Source organism: Hetaerina americana, unplaced genomic scaffold, assembly GCF_022747635.1.
Source record: "Hetaerina americana unplaced genomic scaffold, ioHetAmer1.1.p SCAF_4, whole genome shotgun sequence".
In the NCBI taxonomy this organism is placed as follows: Eukaryota; Metazoa; Arthropoda; class Insecta; order Odonata; family Calopterygidae; genus Hetaerina; species Hetaerina americana.
The window spans coordinates 76,719,462-76,730,950 of NW_027286985.1; the positions used below are offsets into that span (position 1 = coordinate 76,719,462).

The 11,489-nt window shown below is 35.0% G+C and overlaps 1 protein-coding gene across 8 annotated transcripts in view; it reads right to left on the reverse strand.

The window, feature by feature from the left end:
• Positions 1-11,441, reverse strand: part of LOC139692137 (cyclic AMP-responsive element-binding protein 1-like) — a 23,509-nt gene extending 12,068 nt beyond the window's left edge. For 5 of the 8 annotated variants that reach the window (XM_071590192.1, XM_071590191.1, XM_071590190.1 and 2 more), the window contains exons 1-4: positions 11,018-11,334; positions 10,620-10,736; positions 9,689-9,838; positions 8,350-8,479 (exon numbers count right to left, since the gene is read on the reverse strand). In XM_071590192.1, coding sequence (XP_071446293.1) covers positions 8,350-8,479; positions 9,689-9,838; positions 10,620-10,736; positions 11,018-11,020 — 400 coding nt within the window. In that variant the 5' untranslated portion in view covers positions 11,021-11,334. The other 3 variants (XM_071590188.1, XM_071590189.1, XM_071590186.1) reach the window with 3 other exon arrangements.
• Between the last annotated feature and the right edge of the window lie 48 nt (positions 11,442-11,489).

The following is an 11,489-nucleotide window of genomic DNA, read 5'->3' on the forward strand; positions in this document are numbered from 1 at the left end:
CATCGTTGTTTGATGCCGACAACAGTTTTGCCGAAGTTGCATTCGGCATCTTCAGGTCAAAGATGAGGGACTCAGACTTCTGCACCAAGAAAATAGCGGACGCTCTCCCAGGACCGAAGGGCAAAATTCCAAAAGACTAATATGAAGGGGTCTACCAAGTACCCTGCTCATGTGGGAAAGCCTACATCGGGGAAACATGCCGATCAATGAAAGTTTGGATGAAGGAACACCTCCGTGCAACAACAAATACGCAGTTTCACCTGTCGGCCATCTCAGGACACAAATGGAGTGAACCCGGTCACAAGATCTTATTCCAAAAAGCAAACGTAATAGCAAAGGAGAGTAGATTTACCCACGATTAATTAGAGAAGCAATTGAGATCGCCAAAAACCCGGAGAACATTAAGAGAGATAAAGGCTACCATCTCCACAATGCGTGGAAAAGAGTTCTCCGGAAACAGACCAATCAGCGAGCAGTTACTAGACGAGACCACCTATTTAAGGGTGGCAAAATCCGAGTCCATCATCTTCAACCTGAAGACGCCGAATGCAACTTCGGCGAAACTGTTGTCAGCATCAAACAACGACGCAGTGAAACCCAAGAATTCAGAATCCTTCATGATAGTATATTTATGCTTCATTCCAATGTTAGAGAAGGATAGGAGGGGGCATGAGAGTTTTCTCTCGAAGGGAAACAGAAGGTGAGGGGTATTTGGGAAAAGTGAAGATGCACAAGGGTTAGGGAGTAGTTACAAGGGAAGGTGACTGACAGCTGAGGTTATCTTCACCATAGGTAAGTGGGAATAGGTGTGTAATTCAGTAGGAGTAGGATATTCAGGGAATGGCAGAAGGGTGGAGAGTAACCCAGCATTGGAATTAGCTTACTTTTAGCTTTACTAGCCAACTAAAAGACCAACCGGTCCAACATTTCATCCATTGGATGGCATAATCCACTTCCACATAGTCCTCTGATTACAGATTAGGATACCATTGAAAATTCCTGCCTATTCCAGGATTCAAATCTAGGACCTTGAGGGAGGAAGCCAGTACACTAGCCACTGCATCAACCTGATTAGGTCAATGGGGATCTATCTTGCAGGTAGATCAAATTCATACATTGGCCTTGCCCTAGGTCAAAACCACAGTGTCAATCAGAAAGCAGAGGGATGAGGCATGGTGAAATTATTTCAAAATGGATTCATCTGGGTTAACTAAAGATATGCCAAATTTCTTACTTACTAAATACATATTTAACTATGCAACGAACATTTGTTTCTGCCCCCCTCGACCTGACTAGCATCAACCATTTTTTCTATAAAATAATTCACTCTTTCACTACCTACATTAATTCCTTAAACTATCATATCTCTGGGATGTCTGCTATTGGATGTTCATATTCAATGGAAGCTACATACTTAATTACCATAACACTTATCATGTTCTACTTACATACATAAACTATAAATCCAAACTTCCCAAGCATTTTGGTGCATTACCCAAATCAAAACATGAGGAAACCAACACATGCCACTCTAAATATGATAGAAATGTGGACAGCACATTGCCAATTTTATCCCAGCTCTTAAAGTTTAATCTTGAAGTAGAAGGTGTGAATCTTCAATAATTGAATGAAATGTGGATGAGCCTATTTCAGACACTTACGCTGAGGTTTGCCAGGTGTTCATGAATAATAAAATAAACTTGCAATTACAATACCTAGCCACTGTATGATTTTCCTTTCAGTAAAATTACAAAAATGCTCTGAACCAATGGAGGAAATTTTAAGCCATTAGGGTGAAGCATTCAGCTACTGGCCAATCGGTATGGTATGTTTATCACGGACTGACGTCCCCAGCTTCACCCAAGCTATGTGACTTTTCAGATACCATATCTTACCAGGAACTCACAAATGGCAAACAGAAGACCTATCCTCTCCCATAATGAAGTATTCCCCACCAGGGAATCCCATATGACATAAAGGACTTAGTGTGAACGCAGCTTCTATTGAGGAATCATTTAGCATTGTCCTAAGTTCCATCAAACCACTCAATGCTGCTCAATTCAATATAATATCGTTAAGGCTCCAGATGACATTAAATTTTGGTTTTCACGTTATTCAAGTACATAAATATTGACATAGTTACTGAAGCATGCTTTTAAAATATCAAGTACATCTATAGCTGTAGATCTGAAAAAAGATATCATTGTTAAAGCAAGAAAAATCTCAAGAAAATAAATAAATATTACCTAGTTGGTTTTGAAGTTTTACAGAGAATAATTTATTTTATGCAGAAGTCTTTTATATTCAAAAATTTTCATTTGTTAAGTCCCTAAAAATCCACTTCTCTAAATTATCCATAAATTCACCCATGCACCTTTTTGGTTTTTATAGTTAACAGTGGTCAGTTCTTGAAGTCATCAAGGCTTTCATTTAAACTTTACAATGAAAGTAAATATAAGATTACTCTCATCTGATACATTTGAAAACGTCAATAAAGTCACTCTTTTCTAAATTCAGTTTCACTCATATCCAGCATTACACTTTTCACTTGTTAGCACTGCATAATTTATGCCCAATTCACTTCAGTTGCTAACTTGATCAAAGCTTTGCCAGTGGATTACACTATCACTTCTAAAACTTAAATGCTCAACCTTGTTCTCCATTTCTCCCATAAAAGTCGATTATTTCTACCTGCGATGTGCAACTGCCAGTCTTAAAATTTTCTCCAATGCTGCCTCCAAACACTTCTCACATTCCCATACAATATGAGTGGATTCTCATGAATCACCTATACATTTGAAACAACTTACTTTATGTTGAATGATACAGTATGGGTTATCTTTTAATAAAGCTAGTAGTCTATTATATAACAATAATAAATTATTCTTGTTTTGAAAAATGTGTCTGTTAAAGTATTGGTTCTATAAACTTGTATTTTAAAGCCACATTGGATTAATCTCTAACACCTTTTCTAGTAGATGTAACAACAGCTAGCTGAACCTCAATTAGAAAGGTGAAAGATGAATGAAATAATTTTAAGAATAGAAAACTCTTTCCTTTAATTTTTTATTTATAGCTATACAACATTTTAAAATACATAATGCCCAACAAATAAGGAGAAAGATAAAAATAAATATTACAACCATAATGATTAAGAGTACAGAAAATATCATAATATATCTCCCTCTCAGACACATTTAAATTATTGGCCACAAGAATACTTTTGCAGAATGCATGATAATTAAATTCTAAAATTGATACATTAAACAAAATTATCACTTCATTGCTTGTCATTATTGTCATATGAACTTTTACAGCAACCCACTTCAGCTGAGGCCATGGGCATTCTTTGCACTGATAGCAATATTCTGCCACTTGGTTCTTAATGCTGTTAGCCCTGTTAGGCTTCCTTTGACTTTCATTATTGCTGGCATTCTCATTCCGATGGTATTTAGGAAAGATTGAAAAATTTGCATGCTGGTTTCAAGCAACATCTGAGCCTTGAGAAACATTGTTGGAAGCCAATTAGTTCAGCACAATAAGACTTCTTTCCATCACCTCCTCTTCAGGATTTCATCATCAGTGATGCCCTTTGATGATATCGATACATTCTGTTAATCCCAGTTTTGCCACACCTTTCTCAGAAAGCCTTGTTCCGTTTCTCCTCACTTTTTCTGATGTGCCCTCCCTTCTCTCTCCTGTATCTCACCTCACTTGGAAGAAAAGAAGTAAAACTAAACCCTGAATCACCATGCTTACTAGATGATAAATTCACAGGAGATACCCTTGGTTTTCTATATAATGTAATTACTGTTGCATCGACAATTAATTAAAAATTAGAGGAATGGATAAAGTATGTGCCTTCTCCTTTTTCTATGCCAGAAATGCAGTATTTTTTCTGGAAATCCAACAAATTCTCAGGTAACCCTAAATAGATTTAGGTAGGTAATAAGAAGAATAATTGAGAATAAATGCATTTAGAAGGTGTTTTTGCAATTGGATACTAAGAGTGGTAAAGTGAGAATGGCAAGTTAATTGAACAAATAGGCAATTTTGTAAATCTTGGGAGACATTTTTCAAAGAATTGCATGATAGATGAGGAGAGATTAAAAGTTGTTTCAATACCAGCAGAAATATTGCCGGTAGCATGTGAGGTATACATGAAATTGACTATATAAAATACAGGTGTCTATGACAGCAAAATAGCATCCTATAGCGGTGCACCCTTCCCCACATAATCTTAATGAAGTGAAACTAAGGCATGTTGGGATAAGCGTAAATACTAACAATGTGTAGTGCATACAGAATACTTGTAGAATATTCGCAGTACAGGTGGGAGAAACAGTAAGTGTGAGTGGGATATAAAGAGTTTTTGGATTGGATGTACCAATTAAAGAAAACTATGAGAAATGAGCTTCACCATTTTGGTCATATTGAGATAAAATATAACAGTAATAGCACCAAACAGTCAATGGAGAGAGAAGTAAATGATTTGAGAAGAAAAGGGTAAACAGAAAAAGGCACGGGTGAATATGGTCTCTCAAAGGAGGATATTAGAAATCTCAGGAACAGAAGAGGATGCATGAACATGAGGAACGAGAAATAAGTATACATGGATAGGGCAGTATGGATGAAATTAGTAAAAGATAGTGGGTTCCCTGAAATCTTATAATAATTTTTTTAAATATTAAATACTCCAGAGGGAGCTGCGTAAAGGGTGTGTATTTAAATTAGCTTAATTATCATTTAAAATCAGCTGTTGTACATAATGCACTGTGATAAAGATTATTGCCTATCCTTGAAAAATATATACATATGTACTGAAGTAAGAGTAGGAGTATTGAAAAACAATGGAGGTAAAATCAATTGAAATACATGATTTTTAAAGTTATCTCAGTTAGAGGTCAGGGTAACACCTGCATCAGTTTGAGTAGGAGAGTTAAAATTCAACAATATGAAACAAAAATAATCATATGGGTGAGGGATGAACAAAATCATTTCAAATTCACATTTACTTACTTTCATTTACTTAAAGCAGTGGGTAATGGTGGAAATGTTCACTTCCTTTCCAGTGTCAAGACTCAGGAAAAGGGAGTGTCAATAATCTAAAAACAATGCCCATTATATTATTAGAGCTTTAATTACAAAAGGAGACGAATATACTGTTAAAATGACATATGATTCTGTATGATTATTCAATTAAAACATTCAGAATAAGAAAGGTTCCACAATTTGCATCAAATTACCTTTTAAGGGTTTGAAGTAAACAATCCAGATGACAAAAAAATAAGAACATGCCTAAGCAAAGGTGACCTAACAGCACTGACACATGAGAAATGATAAGGCCAAGTTGTAGGAAGCAGTGATAGGATGGCTATCATCCAGGCCACGCTCAGCATGCTAAAATGCTTGTGATGAAACTCAAAATCTTTAGCCATCAAAAATCTGTCTAGATTAACTAATTTTTCACTCTCCAAAATAAAATTCAAACGCAGAGCTCCCAAGGATTATACAAAATCTCTTTTCTTCCCTGATTTCCTTCGCATGTTTCCACCATTGTATGGAGAAGCATCAAGGGCACCACTTGCAAATTTCTTCTCTTTTGTTCCAATCCAGTTACTTCCCCAACATCTCATTACTCACTTGTTAGATTCCTTCTCATTTCTTCAATGATTTAAAAGCATTCCACATAACTTCTGAAGGCATGACAGCACACTTCCATTTGTTGCTCATGGTATATGCACTCCACAGCTTTCATATCTTGACAAATTTCTTAAATAATATGCAGTGTAGATTTAACTGATGTTAAAGTAAGGTTCACTTAGTAGTAAAAGACCCTGTAGTTGTTGAAGTGGACTACTAGTAATTTGATGTGGATAGTAGAACATCATTAATCACTGAACCCAAGAGGGTAAGGTACTCATCATAACTCACATCACAAACATCTCAACCGCCGACTTGAACAGGTACTATCACAGTTCACAAAATCTCTGTGATGATATTTTTTTCTCCCTTGTACAGCAATGGGTAAATGCTACAAGGAATGGAGTTACAAGAATGTATAAGGGCCTCCATTTCAAATGCAATGAAGGGGATACGATTTCACCTAAATGATGCATATAATGGTATGTCAATAATGCCATGAGACAATAAATGACCTGTTTAACCCTAATTTCACATAAGTACCAATGCCCATTCCAAGGGCCCACGATGCAGCTTTATTATGTTATCATATCATCTATTTTATTCATAGGCTTATTTCAGCACCAATAAAAATTATTCAAACAATGTAAGGAAGAAGCACATAGAAATATACACAAACTATAGCTCAGATAATAGACACTTGGGAATGCATATGTCCTATATGACAAGCAAATCTGAAACGATGTTAACGCAGCACAATGCACTAAATTACTTATTCTGTGTAGCCCATGTACAAATTTGCCACACTGATCCAGAAAATTTTCCCCGTGAAATAATTATAGTACCAACAGGACCTCAGTCTGTATATTTAAACAATGCAAGTCATCAGTAAAGAATCATACTCCAAAATGACATAGATGAAGCCATAAAATTTTTCAAAGGGAATCTAAATATAACAATGCATCACAAGATCCATTAACTACAGGGGACAAAACGAGTAATTTTTAACTTCCTTACATTAGTACACATTTTATGGAACTAGGACAAATTGATTCCCACAGACAGAAAACTATGATAAACTTTAAGACTTCTCTCGGTAATAATGATTGGTATGGTGCTGCTCTAATGTCCAAAGGGTTACAACTAAATGATGAAAACTTGTAAATGACAATGTCATCTCTGATTGTTAAATACCATTCATAAAAAATCCAAAGTCTGCTTCTCAAAGCCAAAAGTGAGCTTTTGAGGACTCAAAAGAGTGTCAAACACCCAATCTAAAACCATATCAGCACAGCCAACCAAGAATATTTTAATGCACAAAAATACTCAATGAATTCATTTTTAAAAATTAAAACACTTTTGATTAAGTGTTGAAGACTATTTCATAAGTAAAAAACAATTCTTGCGAACACGCTCAAAATATTAGTCAATATTGACCACATTTCTACTATGGCTATATGCTATTTTTTTTATACATCACTAACTCATTCCAAACAGTCAAATTATTCACACATACAAATTGAGTAGTTTCAGGCATGATGTGGTGGGATTTGAATATAATAAAGAACAGATAGCAGCAATTTTCCACTGGATAAATTAAAAAATAAATTATTTATCCGGTGGAAACTTACTACCATCCCTATTAAAGAAAATGTGTATTGTACTTTGTAAGTTAAATAAAGGTATCTCTTAGTTCAAAAAAGGTTTCTGATATTCTAAACCTTGTCAAGGAATACCTATGCCACTAAGTGAGTAATTTTAATCATCTGATTGGCAAAGTCCTCAAAAACTACACACTGATGTGGTTTCTTGTATACATATTTTGCAATCTCTTGGAATATTGTTAGTAATTAAAGGTGCATGAAATGGGATTATTTTTGACAATAGATCAAATCTTGTATCAGCCATTTTTTCCAACAAGCACACACTAGTTTAAAAGATAACTGACAAAGTATGATAATTATTCTTACGGCTTCCACAACGTCTATCTAATGAAGGTTCCATGCTGCTTCTGAGAAGACCTTCACATAGCTTTTCCTCCAAGACTGGGGTCTTAACTGTTCAACAAGCCAACTTACAGGAAAGTAATTCCCAGAAGCAGCATAGAACCTTCAAGTGTGATAACATTATATTTGGGAAAAAGTGGCTATGCGAATTGAAAATATTAGTTACTTTAGACGGCAGAAGTATGATATTTACTAAGTTGTCAGGGAATTTAACCCAGTAAGGAATTCAGGCCAGTCAAAACCTTACTTGGAACTTCTATACATTCACATTTCATAGGTTGAAAATGTTAAATGAAAGCAAGTAAAAATCATCATCATTAAACCACTATATCAGAAGTTATATCATTAAAAAAACATTTTCATGTGAAAGTCATAATAATAACAAATACTTTCCGGCATTTTATCTCTCTATATCTGAATTTCCATGGTGCACAAAAAAGATATGACAATGAAAAAAGTACTAGGATTAAAGATTTTGAAAGATATAGCCTCATGTTGGAGGTTAAATTCTTTACATGATCATTCTGGGATAATTAAACACTAATTAAATTAAATAGACCAACTCCCTCATCCAGTAAACACAGTTATTGGCATGTATGCATCCATATGTTTCAACATCTGATAGGATTACCAAACAAATCAGTAGAAATAAAAAACATTAAAAAGTAAAATTTTCATAAAAATATTGAAAATATTTTACCTGCTATTTCTCCTCCTCCTAGATCATTTAATATTTTTCTATAGGAAGGCCTCCTCGTTAAAATGTCTCTCCTCTTTTTTGCTGTCTCATCGTCATTTGACAAGCTTTCGTCACTTCCAGTTTCGACAACCTAAGGAAAGAAACAATATCAGCATACAAATACAAAATGACATAAAAGATGCAAAATCATTAAATTTAGACCACAACAAACAACATCCAACGATGTAAACTTAAGATGACTGGTAAAAAATATTGCTTGAATAATATCTCCAGGACCTTCTAATATAAGACAATATTGAAGGATTTTTCATTGAATGCCATTAATATTCAATCCACTATAATAATTTTACTCCATACATTGAAAATAGATCAAGTGGAATCCTTCATCTAACTGAACAGGAGTATATGTATAATATGAGATTCAAGAAATTCTACCAACATCAGGTGGAGAAAAGCTCAAGCTAGGAAGCAACTTCTAAGCCAGCACTTTAGGGATCAGAGACATAACATATTGGAAAAGTGAACAAGCAAAGAATTGAAGCCTCAGAAATATGGCGCTAGAGGATAATGCTGAAGATTAAATGTATAAAGTGAGGAACAAGGAAGCATATAGAAGAGCAGAAGAAGAAAGGACCATATGGTGAACTCCATGGCAAAGAACTTAATGGATTGGGTACACCTTGAGGCACAATGGATTACTATGTAACATAATAGATGGGATAATTCAAAGAAGATCCTGTGAGGAAAGCCAAGAGTGGGTTAAAATTAAGGAGGATGCAAAACAGATCTAAGGGGATAAGGAAATAAACACTAAATAGAGAAAACTGGAGTGCTGCAGTAAACCACTCTTAGAATTGAAACACATGATGATGATGACAGTATAATTAATAACTGTTACTGAAACAGCATTTGAAAACCCGAAAAAAAATTAAAATCTCAAAACTTTCCAAGGAAATATTTCGTGGTAAGGCAATTTTTGGCAAATAATCTCATATAATTGACTCATTTTATTATATTTCAAAATTAAAACAAATTTTCAGAAGGCCAACTATATTTTGAGCCCCTTACCATGCTAAGATACATGATGTTCATTTTCTAGAAACACTAAACAACATTCATTTTATTGCTTAATTCAAAAAACTGTTTATTTAATATTGGGAAGAGCACATTCATAAGATGACAAAGTCACCATCGGGAAAAGTAATATTTTATTTTTACTTTAAAATCAATTTATAATCGTTTAACGTGATTTAGCTGCCATTACTGAAAAACTTGAACCAATTACAATCAATGTAAACTGATAAGTATATAAAACTAAGTTTTAAGAACATCCACAAACCTGTAAGGTCTGAAGGTTTCCACCAGCAGTTTGAATAACAGAGTTTGGTTTGCTAACCAAAATAACATTTCCTTTGGACAAATGTACAGGATGAATATTTGCTGCAGTTTGAATAACTGACTGTTGGTTGGGCTGAATAACTGATTGCACCTAAATAAAACATAAATTATATTAAAACACATTTCATTTGCATAATATATTTTGTTTCAATTAATTTTAAGTAAATAAAAAATAAAATATTAAAAGCTTGAGATGGATAACATTATTGCATGGCATGCAAAATATTGCATTTTAACATTAAATCTACTACAAATATTTATATTCACTTATCTCTACCACACCTAGAGCATTCTTCAAGCCACATCCCAAAGCACTCGGCGGTAGACAAATGGTAACTAAAATCAAAATGACCTTAAACTGAAAAGGGGAGTTTATGTTCACTGAATTTAACAATTTTTGTCAGATGAACAGGGAAAATAATTTCGCATTCCAAATCAATGACATGATCATTATGACCATAAAACAATGATGAAAAGGTTTAAAACATGCAAAATACTTCAAAATATTCTAAAGCATTATAAGTTTGACGGAATATTCATTCCAAATAAATATTTAAAAGTTTGTTGTACATGCCCATGTAAGTTTATGAATGGGTATTTTATGATGCATGCACTTGAATATCCTGAATAATCGATGCAAATAACTGCGATATACACGGAATGTAAAATGGAGGGAGAAGGTAACAATAATATGAAAGGAGTTTATTCAATCAGTACTATTCCTTCTTCACTTCTCCCTCTACCTGTGCACCGGGAGTCTGTGGGATGGTGACATGTAGAATGCTGAGACCCGTTGACCCCTGAGCAGAAGGGGTCGAGGGTGCAGGGGGGGCTTCCAAAGTGGGAGTCTGAGACTGCAAGGAGTTCTGTACCGAAGTCACTGTCGGTGATGAGGCCTCCCCAGGGGAGGGAGCGAGTGGATCACCTCCGGAGTTGCCCGCATTTCCATTTTCTTCGACCATAGTTTCCATCACCTCGAGGCACAATTCCTTGAGGTAAAAAATCCATGGATATACATACTGGCAAGCAGCTTACAAATATAAGTTTGACAAAAGTATTTCCATTTATGACTGCAACAATAAAAGATCTATTTCACTAACTTGTATGCCAAACAACCCTGAGTTGATTTCGACATTCAAATTTGCCTTAAAATTCTTATAACTAAAAAATATTCCCCAATTCGCCCGCTAGTTTGATTCCATTTGCAAAATTAATACCCAAACCGAAGTTGTCAATCGATAACAATTTTGTAAACTGTTTTTAACATTACCATTCACAACAATGATGACGCATTTCTTTTGATTCGTAATTTGGATAATATATTAAAATTCATTCCGCGATCTATCAACATCGATAAATTAAATAATTAATTCGTTTGAGTTGAGAACACTTATGTTGTGTACAAAGAGGTTCTAAATTTACACATTCATTCATTCCACTGGACGCCATATTCTCTACCTTGGCTTGTTTCAAGGTAAAAGCGTCGTTTAACGCTTCGTATCCATTTATTTATCCGAAACTAGCCATCTTAACCCCCCTATCCTGACCAGCTAAACCCTAACCCATGCTTCGTTGTTATTTTCTTCAACTGAGTACTTACCAGTTACGTATTCCTCGTCACCAAGTTTGCTGCAATCGGAGTGGGCAACCAGGCAAGTACGTAGTAGCCACGTCAAAATTCCAGGGCCTTCGTCACACCACGGAATAGGTGGGAGCCGAATCACCCAATGGCGAGAGGATGC